This window comes from Notolabrus celidotus, chromosome 8 (assembly GCF_009762535.1).
Source record: "Notolabrus celidotus isolate fNotCel1 chromosome 8, fNotCel1.pri, whole genome shotgun sequence".
NCBI lineage: Eukaryota > Metazoa > Chordata > Actinopteri > Labriformes > Labridae > Notolabrus > Notolabrus celidotus.
In genome coordinates, this window is record NC_048279.1 from 25,678,140 (window position 1) to 25,693,423 (window position 15,284).

General features: G+C 40.7%; 1 protein-coding gene across 8 annotated transcripts in view; it reads right to left on the bottom strand.

The window, feature by feature from the left end:
* enox2 (ecto-NOX disulfide-thiol exchanger 2) overlaps positions 1-15,284 on the bottom strand; it is a 168,825-nt gene that overhangs the window by 87,715 nt on the left and 65,826 nt on the right. For 7 of the 8 annotated variants that reach the window (XM_034689708.1, XM_034689705.1, XM_034689709.1 and 4 more), the window contains one exon: positions 180-326. In XM_034689708.1, the coding sequence (XP_034545599.1) occupies positions 180-326 (147 nt within the window). Of the gene's footprint in view, positions 1-179; positions 327-15,284 lie in introns of those variants that run through there. The other variant, XM_034689711.1, reaches the window with a different exon arrangement.

Consider the following 15,284-nt stretch of genomic DNA (forward strand, 5'->3'; position numbering starts at 1 on the left):
ACACACACACACACACACGGTCATGTAGGCAGAGGAAATGAAGAGCTATCTCAAGGTTGAATCAAAGCTGTTCTGCTGGCATTACAGGCGCTTGTATTTAAAATTGGACATGGCTCAGGGCAAAACGGTGAGGGTTTGAGACCCCGGTGAAATACTTGAGAGTTAGCTGCTGTCAGTACCTGGAGGCAGGCCGGCTCTCTTCCTCTTCTTGTTGTTCTCTGGACTGTTCTCCAGAGGAGGACACTCGGTCACAAGAGGCCCGCTGGAGCCGTTGAAGTGGAGGGGGTCGTTGTTTACGGCTGGATCAAAGGGCAGAGGGTTGAGTCCTGAAAGACACAAACACAGAAAAATTAATTAAAGTGAATGAAGTGATGGGCGCTGACCAAAGAGGGAAAAAACACAGAAACATCAAAAAGAGAAAGCAGCAGGAGCTCTGAGTGCTACTGAGCTTTTAATGGCCAAACACTGTGGACTTTATTCACACACACATCACTGAGGACATCAGAAACACTTTGATTTTAATGACTCTCAAGCCATGTCTGAGATTCAGAACAATCTGTTTGAATGTTTGAATTCACATATCTGAAGATCTTGTGACATGATGGGGAGCTCCAGAGTACTAACTTAAGAGTGTATTCGGTGAGGTTGAGATTCAATTTCAACCTTTACGTTCATGCCCAACAGCACTAGAAACATTAACATCTCCAGCCTTGTGACAACAAAAGTACTCCACCTGTCCATGAACATCACGTGCTATGACAGAAAGCTCCAGAACAGTGATCAATGTATCTCTAAATCAGACTGTGTTCTGAAATAAAATGAATCTATGGAGTATGATTTATGAAATCACAGAGAATGTTGGGTGATTAGTTGTTTCATTGTTTAATCCATGAGCCAAAAGTCTTGAAAAAAAAAGACATGAACTGATTTATTATTGAAGTATGACTCAATAACTTTGAGTTTTTAACTATTGATCAGATAAAACTTAGAAATGTCAGCTTTCGGTGCTGAGCTTTGAACATCAAAATGTAGTTAAAAAATCAAGAATACAACCATCAAATTAATCCATAAAAAAAGACAGCACAATAACCCAAACAACTTCGTAAAACTCTCGACACAGCCTGAGTGACGTCATCCATTCACCCAAACATGGTGAATGTTATTATGGATATGCATGTTGACTCCAACTCAAGTCAGTGATGCTCCCAATGTCAAACCATTCATAACTCTTACGGCCACATTCCACCAGATCCGTGTCCGGTCCGTCTCTGATCCATCACGGCACCAGATCTGATTGGTTTCTCTACTAGTCAATGTGTTAAATCGCACTGGATCTGCTACGTTGCGTTCCGGCTGCGTCTCTGATCAGGCACGCTGGAGCCCTCCGGATCAGATACACAAGACTTCTATTTTTGCCTGATGCCGGATCCCGACGCGTCAATCTCAACAGAGTAGATCGAGCGTGACAGGAAGTCAGGCACCAAAACAAAATTAAAACATTATGTTAATTTTCAGAATAAAACACTCTGTGTTATCATCAGATCGTTTTTAACTTAGCTACAACAACAAACTCTCAAAATGAGCGAAGCCAGGCCTGGAGTCGACAGGTCAGAGATTTTCAGAGGCCGATGAAGACAACATGGATGAAGAGAGGAGGAGGATAATCTTTGATTCAGTGATTAACGCAGGAAAACCTCGGTCACATGACTCCAGCTGTCCGGCAGTCCTGCTCCATGCTGCGTTCTCAAAAGGCAACCGGTGGGTGTTGACAGACGAGAGAGCAGAAGATCGGAGACGGACCGGACACAGATCTGGCGGAAGTTCTGTGTTAGACGTAATGCAATCAAAACAGGTGAGCTATGAAAATAACTCCAATGCAAAAGTTATGTCCGCACAGTAAGAAATTCCAGCTGAGGTTTGATGTATAATGAAGCCTTTTTATCAGACAGTGAGTGGAGGGAAGGATTTCTATGTTGCTCTCTGTTATCTCACTGTTACATAGTGAACAGTCACATCATGAATACTAGAACAAAGGAACATCTCCATCCAGAGTAATGAAACCTGAAATGATGTGGAGACTCCTCCAGAGTCCTCAATAAATGATAAATAACTTAACTTATGTTTCCTGCTTCATGTATTCTGTTCTCCACTCTTACCCAGTTTGTGTGTTTGTTTATGATTCAGAGCAGAGAGCTGGGGAGAATCCGTCTACATTCATGAAAGATTCATGACACTTCTTTGTGCACAGATTTGTTCCCCCCCTCCGTTGCACAGAACAGATCAGAAGCTGCACATTAATGCTGCTCTATCAGAGGTCCACAGGACACGAATCAGTTAGCATCAAAGTCAGACGCAGCTCTGAACGTCAACAATTTCAGCACGGATTAGAACTGATTACTGCACTTTAAAATCCACTAAACAAAGCAGAGACTCTGAATTCATGTTTTGACACTGACACTTTAGAGAGAATCTATCATCAAGTGTGAATGCATTCGTTTGCTTCCATTTAAGACTTGATCTCATGAGGACTCTGTCAGGTTCGTCTTTGCTGCTGACAAATTGATTTAAAGAAAGGCAGAAATTGACCATTATGCTTTCAGAGAAAACTAGTATTCCTGAGACGAAGAAGAAAAACAAGAATATTAAAATGAATAAAAAACTCTCCTTATATTGTTATCTGCTGTGGAAGACAAAAAAACATAATGGTGGTTTTATGCAAATACTGATGTTGACAGAAACTCTTCTTTTCAGGCTCTATCAGACTCACACACACATACTCGCATTTATCTGCCTTTAGGTACCAACAGTATTCCATGCAAGCAAAAACAAACTTGATAAAGATAGCATAAAAGAGGAGAGTCTCAGGGAACAGGCAAAGGTACCGCAACAGTCCTCATGAAATAAAGGCTGAAAGCACATTTAACACCAGAAAGGTCATGGGGGTCATTTTGACTGTTTTCAAATGTACATGGCATTTAACTTTGTTTAATTAAAGATTACAGAGCTGCCGGTTCCTGGTGTTTCCTAAAGTTGTGTGTTTACGTATATAAAATGTGATTTCTACAAATTACACAAAAGGCAACAATTATATGATTATTATAATTTATTTTTTTTAAGATATATTTTGGGTCTTTTTGCCTTTATTGGATAGGACAGCTGAAGAGAGACAGGAAACGTGGGGAGTAGAGAGCGGGGGAAGACATGCAGTAAATGGTCGACCGTCCGGGAGTCAAACCAGTGACCTCTGCGACCAGGACTATAGCCTATGAATGTGGGACGCTTAGACCGCTAGGCCAGTATGTTACAGGCCCGCTAGGCCCTACATGTTTAGTTTTACCTACTTTGGCCACAGGCAGTTATAATATCTGCTATGATTAGATTGATACATTTTCACGCTGGGCATATGCCTCTTGGTTTCTTTGCAGCTATCATTGTAGTGTGCAAAGCAATTTGAAAAGTTTTGAAATGAAACTGAGAAAAATAGACAACTTCATTTTTGGCAAAAGAGAAGCACAAAGAGAGAGATGACTGCCGAGGACGCCTGAGAGTTGTTGCAGGAATTGGACTGCGAAGATCAGCGATCTATCTGAATAAGAAGCGAATAAAAGTTACTCGCTGAGGAAAGATTCATATAAATATGTTACAATGTTACAATGTCATTTAGCAGACGCTTTTATCCAAAGCGACGTACATACGAGAACAAGAACAACACAAGCAAAGATCTAGACAAGAGGAAACAAGATCAGTAAGAGTAACAAAGTGCCTCAAGTCCATTTGGGTGCAGGTACTGCCAAGCAGTGTAAAGGCAATGCACAAAAGTAAATAAGTAAATATGGATTTTTTTTTATTTTTTTGTAAAAAAAGGAACATCTACAATGAAGCAACCAAACCATTTATGACTTTCCGTTATCATCATCAACAATTAACATCCCCACAATAATGACCAAAGTACCAAGTGCTGGGTCACTCAAGAGCTGAACACAGATTCCCAGAGTAGAGCAGGACAGAGCGAGTCAACTGTAGCTGGACGACATGGTCTGCCACTGGGGACAACAGTGGAGAACAGTCTAGCTAAGTGCATAGTGCTTCCTAAAGAGCTGGGTCTTTAGCTGTCTTCTTAGCGGTCTTTAGCTGTAAATATATGTATATTTTCATAAATATATAGTATATCCTTAAACAAACACATCATTCTCTATATTGGGTATTTATCATAACAGATCATACAATTTGGAGTCCGGCAGTCAAAATGACCTCTTGTGGCCTTTCTAGTAGAAATGGAATTCTGGCCCTTCGCGTGCGTGCGTGTGCGTGCGTGCGCGTGCATGCTCATAGTCCTTATTATACTTGTTTTAATCCCCATCTGTTTTGATCAGCACCCATCAGTACTCTTAAGGGTGAAATAAATGGATTAGCTTGTAATGCTAACTCTTGCTAATAAACAGCTGCAGATGAAATTCAAAGAGAAACAGAACTGAAGTCAGAGGCGTGAGCGTTCCCATGACATGAAGCAAGAAAAATGATGGACGGGGTGGAACAAGACCAAACAGCTGAATTGTAAACAGCAGCCGGCTGCAGCAGTGAGGGTGTTGTTCCAGTTCAAAATAAGGGGCCAAGGGGTGCCGATGAGCCACGTACAGAGGCTATAGTCCTGGTTCTAGCAGTCCCTGGTTCAGCTCCCAGTCTAACCCTTTCCCGCACTCTCTACTCCCCACATCCTGCCTCTCCTCAGCAGTCCTATCTAATAAATAAACTTTGTCTCCTGCATAATAAACCAGAACACAACCTGTAAACGTGGTATAAGACAGGGGAACACTGCAGAGGCAGTAAAAGGATTGCCCTCAAACAAATGGGATTTAACACCGATGTAGAGCAACATGACTGACTGCATTTCATCCGAATAATGTCGTCTTATCGTGCTCTTGAGTGATAGTGTTAAAGTCTAAAGCTGTGAGGCAAAGGCAGAGAAAAGAATTTCAAAGATTCAGCCTCGACGCTGCAGCTTTAAGCTTTTCTTTTATCACATCACATGTCTGCTGCTCTGGGTTCAAGCTCTGCAACAGTTGTTAGTTTTGTGATCCAGTAATCAGACAGTTGTGGCCTTCAGCTGAAATATACGTTGATGTAGAAGTGAAGGGTGTGAACACAGCGTAGAACCTGACAGTTTATAAGTGTGTTTCTGAGTGTGTAAAGCTTTATATTAGGACAGTCTTTGCTGGGTCATCGCCTCTGTCTGCTGTGCTACTCGTCTCTCTGTCGGCTGATGGATGGTGTGTTTAAGTCTCAACATCTGGACAGAAGGAGGAGTGATGTCAGTGAGTATCGCTCCCTGAAGGGGTGTGTTAGAGAAAACAAACACCAGGAGGCCGGGTGGAGACAGGTGGAGGCTGCAGAGTTAATGACAGGAAACAGAAATGCTAAACTGAGAGACAAACGTCACGCTCTGCAGCCTCACACAGCAGAACTACAATTATCACAATGAGAGTGACCTGATGTAACATGGAGGACGCATTAACAACATGCTCCATTAATGTTATAGAGAAGCAGGAGGAGAGAGGAGCATCAGAGCACACAATGAAACTCAGAGGGTCATTAGAATTCCATTTAACTGCTTCAGATGTGAAACCAAGAGGAGCAGCCTCTCCCTGGAGACTGAGGGGAGCCGCCTGTTTGTTATGATGTCCAGATTTATGGGTGAGAGGTCAGTAACAGAGCCGATCAATAACTCAATCTATGAGGTAAGACTGAGTGATTGAAGGCAGACCGTAATGGTTTGAATCTTTAAGAGTCATGTCAGCTTTTTAGAGTCACTGATCTGATCATATGCATAAAAACATACGACCTGTAAGGTTAACTAGATGCTGACAACCTTGCATCAACCTTAAATCATATTTGTAAAACATGTAGTATGCATCATGAGAAAAATTTACTCCTGAAGCTTCTTAGATGTAAATATTTGTTGTTTTTATCACTTATATTGAAACAGTGACTTACAGTGAGGTGGTGTAGTCATACAACATGATAAATGTCACAGCAGACATCAGGCCTTTTGTTGTTGTTCCCTTATTTCATCATTATGTAATATGCTTACAGAGGCAAATGATTGATCATTAACATACCCAGAGGATTAATCAAGTGAATTCAAACTGAAGTTTCAGCCTTTGGATCTCATGAAGACTCTACTCTGACACATAAACTCAAAATATATAAAAAAAAAACGTCTTCTTTAAAAGTGCAATCTACATCTAAAAACAGATATAAAAATCATATTATGTAATGCCTAACGTCTTTGATAATACTTTTAAATTGTTTCACCAGAAGGCTCAGCACTCACACACACTGCAGCAGACGTCTTCTAAAATTAGTCAGTGTTCAAATCCAGGTCAGGTAAATACAGATCCAGAGGTAATCAAGTCTGCTGCCACATTCTCAAATGAAGTATGAAGTTTATGATTATTTTTAATAATGGCTTTAAGGCAGTCCTGCAGCTGTGGGGATCAAACCTGTGATCTATCTTTAATCACTGCTGTGTTCTGTTTCAATGATCCCCTCAGTAACACGTTCTCCTGTTGTCCTTAATAAACACAACAGTGCAGAATGAATAATGCAGAGCGTGAGGAAAGGAGCATCAGTGGATTATTGTGGTGTCTAAGTGAGGGGACAATGCAGGTTGAGGATTTTAATCTAAGATAAAATCAGAAACATGTAGAAGCTGCAGAAACTACTGTGTATTCATTTGTCTGAACTAGGGCAGGGATCAGATGGAGACACACGACATGAATATATCACTAAAACCTGTCCACACACAGTCTCTCAGGTCCATTGATTTTCATCAAACAGGCTACAGACTGAACACATTTACCTTTCAGAGTGAAATCTAAAAGGGGGCGCATGGGATCAGATTTTGACAGTGAACTGCAGAAACCTCATAAGGAAGCACTACGGTTCAAAAAAATCCAACCAACCTATGTGCAATACTTTTTAGTCTCGCTTTTAACAAAGTTGTATTCTTGATTCTTGTAACTGTTTTATTTCACCTTACTTTATTTATTTATTCATTTATCTATTAATGTATTTATTCATTCATTCATTCATTTATTTATTAATTAATCAATTTATTTATTTATTATCTAGTTCAAATTTAGTTCAAGTATGGCATCTTAGTTTCTTTTACTGGTTTAATATGTTAGTATTTTATTATCAAAGTAATTTTATTTTAACATCTTATTTTACCTCCAGTGTTTCCTCCTTAATATATCATGACAGCGTTTTTCAGTTATTTTTTTATTTTTCATTTATTGATATATTTTATTCATATTCATGCATATATTGTGTTCTTAACCTTAGGATTGTGGGCTGGGTTTGGGGTCGGGAAGGGTCTTTTTATTTTATTTTATTTTTTAAATAATTTTAATTTATTATATTTTAAGTTGTTTTTATGTGCAGCACTTTGTATTACACTGTCATTGTATGAAAAGCCCTTTATAAATATAGTCTGACTGATTGATTTATTGATTGAATATGCAATACAACTCTATAAAAGGGCTTAACCTTTCTCAGACCATGAACAGAAACTGATTAACACAGAGGACCGGCAGACAAGCTGGGACTGAACAATGAGTTTCATTTGAACGATAACACTGTGCAGCCTGGACAGAACAGCTTTCTTTATGAGGATGTGATCACATAAAAACTATTTAAAGCTCTTGAAGTGACACTCTGTAATTGGTACAGCAATAACAGACTGATGCAATACAATAGTTGCGGGCAAAATTTCCAGTCTTTGAAAATTGCTTCTTTTACTCAAGGGAGTCTGGAACCAAAAGTGAACTATTTTAACAACTGTACACACACACAGCACAGATATACAAAGAGCATCATTAATTTCAACAATGGGAAGGTAGACCGTGGACATAGGTGACGTGGTCGAGTGGGAAAGGGCATTGTGGGTCTCATGAGGTTAGATAGGGAAGGAATTCAAATGGGTCACATTATCTGTGACCAACATGTTAGCAATGCAAGTCACAAGCTGCATTGGGATAGTTATAATTCATGCTGCATTGTTATTCGTGGAAAGTTGGCTGCTGCGAGTCAAAGCACAGTGACAATCAGAGGCTGTCACTCTGAGTCCTGTTGGCCGGCAGCTGCTGGGTTTCAAACCGGGTCCTGAATTAGCTTTAAGTCTCCTGAAAGGTTACCCATGAAATAAAGTCACAAGACCTCCATTAAAAAAGCCTTCAACACAGATCAGGGAGCACAATAAAGTGAGATGTTGCTCTATTCATAGAGTCCATCAGAACAACAGAACATGTTCTGGCTGTGACTGCGACCTCCAGCTCCCAGATTCCTAAAAAGGGATGCAGCCTGTCAGGTTTGAGTGCCCTTAACAGATGTATAAACAAGGTGTCTGACTGATGCAGCTTAGCAGTGGATGGCAAAGCACGCCAAGCAGCTGTGGTATTCTCATGAGGTCTATTAGCCGAGCTTTTCACTTCCTGTGTATTTATAGCGAAGACAAAGAGCTGTTAAAAACATCACACAGTTCATACAGTCAGAACACAGAGCTGTTTCATGTTCAGCTGCTCTGTCCTGGAGGCTTCATTAAATCAAAGAACATTAATGTGTGAGGGTTTCCTGCTTTATTTAAGACTTGTACCTACAGTGAAGAATAGGGCCAACCTTCACACTTTCATAGAAGCACATACACGCTGCTACAAACAATGGCTCACACTTACAACAAACAGTGCCATTAAAGTCTTCAGTACAGAATGTGTGTAATTATCCCATTCAAAAGATAACACCAGGTGGCCTCACCAACACCTTCTGGGCTGTAATACAATTTTTACTCTGAAAAAAAACAAGTGCACCAGCGTTTTAAGATTAAAACAATGTGTTGTTCTTTTGTTTTGCATTCACAAAGAAATGAATCATTCAGTGAGATGTTTGTGGTTGTTTAGACACAATCTGTTCATGTTCTTGATCAGGAGTGACAAGACTTCAGCCAGGTGAACCAAATCCTCTGTGTTGATTAAAACCAGAGACACTTACGACAATCATTTCATTTGGAGCCAATTACATTTCCAACCACGTATTGTGCTATCATTACTGATACACACTGTTACCATTATTGAAGAGTGCAACACTATCTTTTCAAAAGGTTGATGAACTAGCACCCTGGCATTATTACCTAGATTTTGTACTTATCACCTGGCTGTATTAAACGCTTGATTCTGATTGGTCAAATATTTGACAACAGCTATTAATTCTGAGGAGCAAAGGCAACGATAAAGACTGATCACATTTCTCACATATCAAATCAATCCATGCGAAGGAGCCATGGCCTATAGTGTGCGATTTCACCTCTTCCTGTTGACAATGTGGTAAAAACGTTACTTTCCGACAGCATATGATGGATGATATATTTTAGCATTGCTCTCAATTTATTAGGAAGGATTATGCTTAATGGTTGGTGGTGGTTAATGACTGACCAATCATACAACCAGCAGAGAAAAGAAGATGAGAAGTGGAAAAGCAGTGCAGAAATTAGTAAGGATTTAGTGAGGGAGGTCAAAACAAATAAGGAGCCAAGAGAGAGAGACATTGACCAAATTGAAGAAAACAGACATCAGGCTACAAAAAAGCACAGCATGGCATGGGCTTTGGTGTTACAGGACTGGATGAGTGAAAATAAATCACCAACCAGGAGGAATAATTTAAGCAGATGCTGCTGTTATTCTCTGCATCTGTAAAGAATGCAACTAGAAAAAATGCGGATTTTTAGACATTATGGTGAATGAAAATGTTAAGTTTAGAGTTAACTTGACCTTTAAGTATGCTGCTGAGTGTACCATTGCCATACAAACACTACCTAACATTGAAACTGAGGGAGGCATTTTTTTTAACTGTAGCTCAAAATCTCTGTAGACTCTCAGCTCAGTTCTTACCGCAGATGTGGAAGAGGACATCTAAGTCACAAATGTAGATTTACATTGTGCAAAGTCCACATTAAATAATCATTAATAATCATTCAATCAAAGAAATGCGTAGCACTTAGAAGAAAATGTTTAAGGGTGTACACTTTCAGAAGAAAATACAATTTAAGATTGCAAAAATGAACACAACCCAGGTCAAACACCCAAAGTTTAGTCAGTTCTAAAGTTGCATAATTATTTGCTAATCAATAAGTATGTGAGCATACTGAGCAATTCATATCTTTGACTTAATGTCAGCGGCACCAATCAGGGTTCAAATTATGTTACGTCTGTGGAAAATCGTGTTCTTACTTTTGGGAGTTTGGGTAAGGTTAATCTATTCCCCCTTGTTGTGTTGACATTTCAAGATGATGCTAATTTATACATTATGCAGATTTTATGACTTTTCCTCATCTCTGCATGAGACATACACTCTACCAAGACATTGACACATGGAGCTGAAACACTCAGTGACCCATGAAGAGTAAAAAAAAGGGTTAATATGCAAAGCAGTTTTAAGTGTCTGTTCCTTTTCGGTGTTCATTTCGGTGAGCTTTCTACACATGCTTTGGTTAGAGAACTCATTCGCCATAATCGTGTTATGATTATTCATAACACCTGTGACATGAAGAAAATTCCTCCTCAGACCCCCTCTGTCGTTCCCCCAGGTCTCTGGAGGTTAATTTATTCAAATCTCACATCCACTCGTCTCTGTTCCATTAAAATCACTAAGAACCTTTAGTTTGAGGTCTAATCCGCTTCTACTGTCAAAGGCCTCTACCCTTTTTACTATGTAGTAACTGAATGTGTGTGTGTGTGTGTGTGTGTGTGTGTGTGTGTGTGTGTGTGTGTGTGTGTGTGTGTGTGTGTGTTAACAAGGCAACACTGTAGCTGATAAGGTCATGTTAGCTTACACATGCATGTGCAATGTCCTCTGGGAGAGATTCTGTACATTGGGGTAATAAGTCTTTGAGACAACCATTGTTAGATGTAATACAAATATAGGTTTCTTCTACAACTGTTCTTTTCTTCTCTCCTCAAGGCTCTGGAGAGTTTAAGACCCTCCATCTGGACCCCACTTAGTGGACAGGACTCTATAATGCATGCAGTGTATGGTCAGATCAAGATATCAATAATTAGGCTGCAGTACAAAGGATATCATGGCTACGTGGGCACTAGCTGTATCATCATTATAGCATGGCATGCAGTACGGTTGGCACATATGTTAATGACTCTGGGAGTGTTGGCCCTCACCTTAAATAGTTGCTGAAGCTATTTGCAGTCTGTTAGATAAACATCCAGCCTATGTGGATGTGTTTGGGGGTTCCAGAGGAGCGGCTAATGAGAGGCTCGCTGGCTCCAACAGGCCTCAACAATGACACAGTGAGAGATGTGGGCGTCTGTGCGAGGCCGTGACCGGCTGTGAATGGTCATCTCTAAAATCACAATTGGCTCCAGAGCTGATTTTCACTGTCCGTCCATTATGAGCACATCGGGAGATTCACTTGAAAACTTTCTGACAAAGTGGCTCAAACTTCTGCGAGTCTCTCCCTGAGGAGGAGGAGGATGAACTCTTTGGCTGACCAAGAAGCTCTCAATCCTGGGACTGCTGCTATTTAAAGAAAACACAGTGCTCCTGCAGAGTGAGGTGCGAGTCATTCCTTCTAATTAAACTGGGATTAGGTCACAGAGGGGACTGACTGTTCTTCAAGGGCTTCAAATGTATATCATCATCCTTTGGCTCCGTCTGCCTGTCTATAAACCTCTTCCTCATTTTACGCCACCTCTTGTTCCCTCCCATCTGTCTCCTCAAATTCTCTTAATTATGCCTCACTCTACGTTCCAATGCTTAACTGCCTTCACATTTTTGTCTTCTTTTCTGCCTGTTCTAAAACCCTTACCACTCTATAATTTGCTTCAAACCACCTATATTTCATCCAAGAGAGATAATGGACTGGAACAGAGGAGGAAAGAGATTTATGACGAGCAGCTGTCATCACTGACACAGGCTTTTTAAAGCAGCAAGATGTATCCTGCTCTTAAGTCTTTGATTACTACAGACTCCTGTATTTCAACAGCAGCAGTTTCACCATGTACAAAATCAGCATGAAGTTAGATATCCCGGATTGTCACTGTTTATCAAACAGACTCAAAAGCTCCCAAACATAGAGGGGAAAAGGCCAGCAAGGACTATGATCTGCTTTCAGACTACATTGTTTGAATGTTACAGTGCTATAGAGCTAGTCATCATCACGATATACAGTGTGTCTCAAAGCACCAGGCCTTATTCTTTCACATTTTCTGCCTCAAGTGTCAGATTTTACTCATGCATGACATGACTGTATCACTCTGCAGCATATTTGGATGCTTTTCATTCTGTTTGCTTGACCTAAGGCTTTGGGATGGCCGCATTTCTTCTGAATCTGTGATCATAGCCCTCTGTTTAATTACCTCAGAACAGCATTACGCCTTCAGAGAATAGTTTGGTCCATGCAGTAATATATAATGATGTTACAAAGGGAGCAGGGTTCCAGGCAAAGTCCTTCAAATGAACTTATTTTCCTCAATCATAAATTTGCTAATGTGTTTGTGGACCATGTTAGTTTGATTTTATATAAGTGTGCCCACGTCTCAGCACACTTCAGAACATCAGAGACCATGTGCTCAGTTTTAAGCAAGATCAGATAAGACAGCTTATTCCCCAGTGCATCAATTAGTACTTATTAAGAGTGTTCCTGAGGTGGTTGTATTGTTTGTCTTGTGCACACAGCTTCCTCTCTCATGGTTGAGGTTTTATCAGAATGTTATCAGACCCTCTGAGTGACAGTACAAGTGAGATTGCTCTGCACGTCCATTTTCACAAGACAAGTCTTTTCCTTTGATGCTATTTTAGGATGTAGCTGTCGTACAGGTCTAAGGAGAAAAAAAATAGCAGATGGCTACTTGTCATTCTCCAGGAGTCTGAAATCTATACAGGGAAGCTGAAGTCCTCACTGTGGGTCTGATGTTGATCACGATCAATGCTGCTAGGAGGGACACAGACGCTGCTTTGACACAAGTGCTGATTGGTAGAGAGTGACGTTGCTTTGTTTTTCAGTTTTCAAAGCTCTTACTTAGAGACAGTTCTGGTGAAAACTATCTGAATCCATCAATTAATCAATCTTTATTCGTATAGAGCCAAATCAAAACAAACGTTATCTCAAGACGCTTTTACAAACATAGAAGGTCTAGACCGTACTCTATGTTAAATTATCGACAAAGACCAGACACCAAGACAGTACAAGACTCATCTCATCTTAACCCACCATGAGCATTGCACCTCGCAGTATTTAGCTAGTTACAGCGGCGAGAAAGAACTTTCTTTCAACAGGGAGAAACCTCATGCAGAACCAGACTCATGTTAGACAGCCATCTGCCTTCACCAAGTTATGGTTTGAACAGAGAGGGAGAGAGTGATGAGACGAGTAATAGTTGCTGTTGCCGCTGGAGTCCAGCACGTCCGTATCAGCTGGAGTCTGGAACGTCCACAGCAGGAGGACGTCTACAGCAGCGACTCAGAGGAACCTACGAGACAAGGGAGCTCAGTGACTCCAGAAAGGTCTATGGTTGGTAACTTTCAGTGGGACAGGAAGCACTAAAGTAAGTGATGGTGGGGGGGTTGGGGTAGCAGTCGGCCGCCTGCTTCCGGTCCCGCTACGATCTCTGTTTACTTTTCCACAGCGATTCAGAGCGTGTCATGTTAATCTACAGCTGATACATGTTGCTGTTTATCATACAGACATGATTACATGAAGAATAGAGAGGAGGAGATGAAATACACGGCCGATGTGCGGCCAATGTCCGGGATCCCGGAAGTGCTGTAAATGTGGGAAAGACAAAGCCGCCGAGCGGACCAATCACAGGGCTTGCGGTCCACGTCGGCTCTACGTGGAGTTACATTTTGGAGGAGGTGCACGTCAGTTAAGTGCGTAGGCCTCGCGTAGGTACGGGAGCCATGCGGACCCCCGGCGTAGGTTACGCCGTTGATTCAACGCAGAAGTATAAATCAGCCTTAAGAGCTGTTCAAAGCCTGAGCCAGCTCTAAGCTAGATCCAACTGGGCTGCTGATGAGAGTAGTCTGACATGCTTGTGCAATTTGTGTGTATAACAGAGTGCAACACAATCAATGCGTTCTTGGAAATACTGTTTGAGTGTGTGTGGATTTATATGCAATGGATCTTATCGCTTCTGCCTCGATTACATCTGAACTTTTTATATCAGTGTTCTCAAAATAGCTCTGAGCCTGTTTCAAGCACGTCCTGCCAAAAGCAGAGGAAAGTTCAATGTGCTAACAATAGATTTAACCTCCAAATGTAGTGATTAATATCTATTTGCTTAACTTTCAGCTTGTCAGCAACCTTTACAAATGTCTGAAAGCTTCTATTTCTTGCTGTTTGAATCTGAGCAGTGTTGGTTTATCTTGTGTTTATGATTATAAACTTAAAGAAATATGAGAAGAAGTGGTAATAGACCACAGCTGTAATGTATAAGAACATACTGTTCTTTGAAAAATAATAGTGGACTTTTAGGCATACAAAGAGTATGGTTAAAATCAATGCTAGTGAGGAGGAGACATTCAGACCTAAATCCCAAATGTAGGTCAGTCTTTTAAAATGCTTTTGAACCTCTTCTTCTGACGCATTTAAATGACGTCTTTCCTCACAACAAAAAACAGTTCTGTCGAAAGGCTCATTTACTTTGACCTCATTCACTCTCTGTTTGTAGAAATGGCTACAAGTGAAGATCTGAAACTCAAGCCCAAGCCAAGATAAATCACCAAGATCATAATAATGATGAGAAGACCAGTCTTCATGACAAACATCAGTTGAACATTCTTCAGATAATGAGTGGTCACCAATCCCAATCCGATTTTTTATTATTGAAATCTGCCAATTCAGAGTCCTGATCCGATGAATGCCTCTGACTGTATAATAGAGGAGTAACCATTCGTGCTCACTAAAACAACTGAAGTAAAAAATGTATGAAAGATGTCTTCAGCTTATTAACTTAGTCCAGCCAGCGTTGTTGTAAAACTCACATATAATCTGTTTAACATGCTCTGCTGTATGAGACCCATGAAACTGGTGTGCATGCAATACTACTCAGCAAAACTCCAGGCAGTGCTGCTATGAGCAACTCTCAGGACACAGTGCAAGAAAGGCAGTGCATGGCTTTATCCCCCTTTACATTGATATCTTTATTTTCCACCAACCAATAACAATATCAGCTGACCTGGATCACCTTATACTTGAAAGCGGAGGAATCAATCCATTGTGA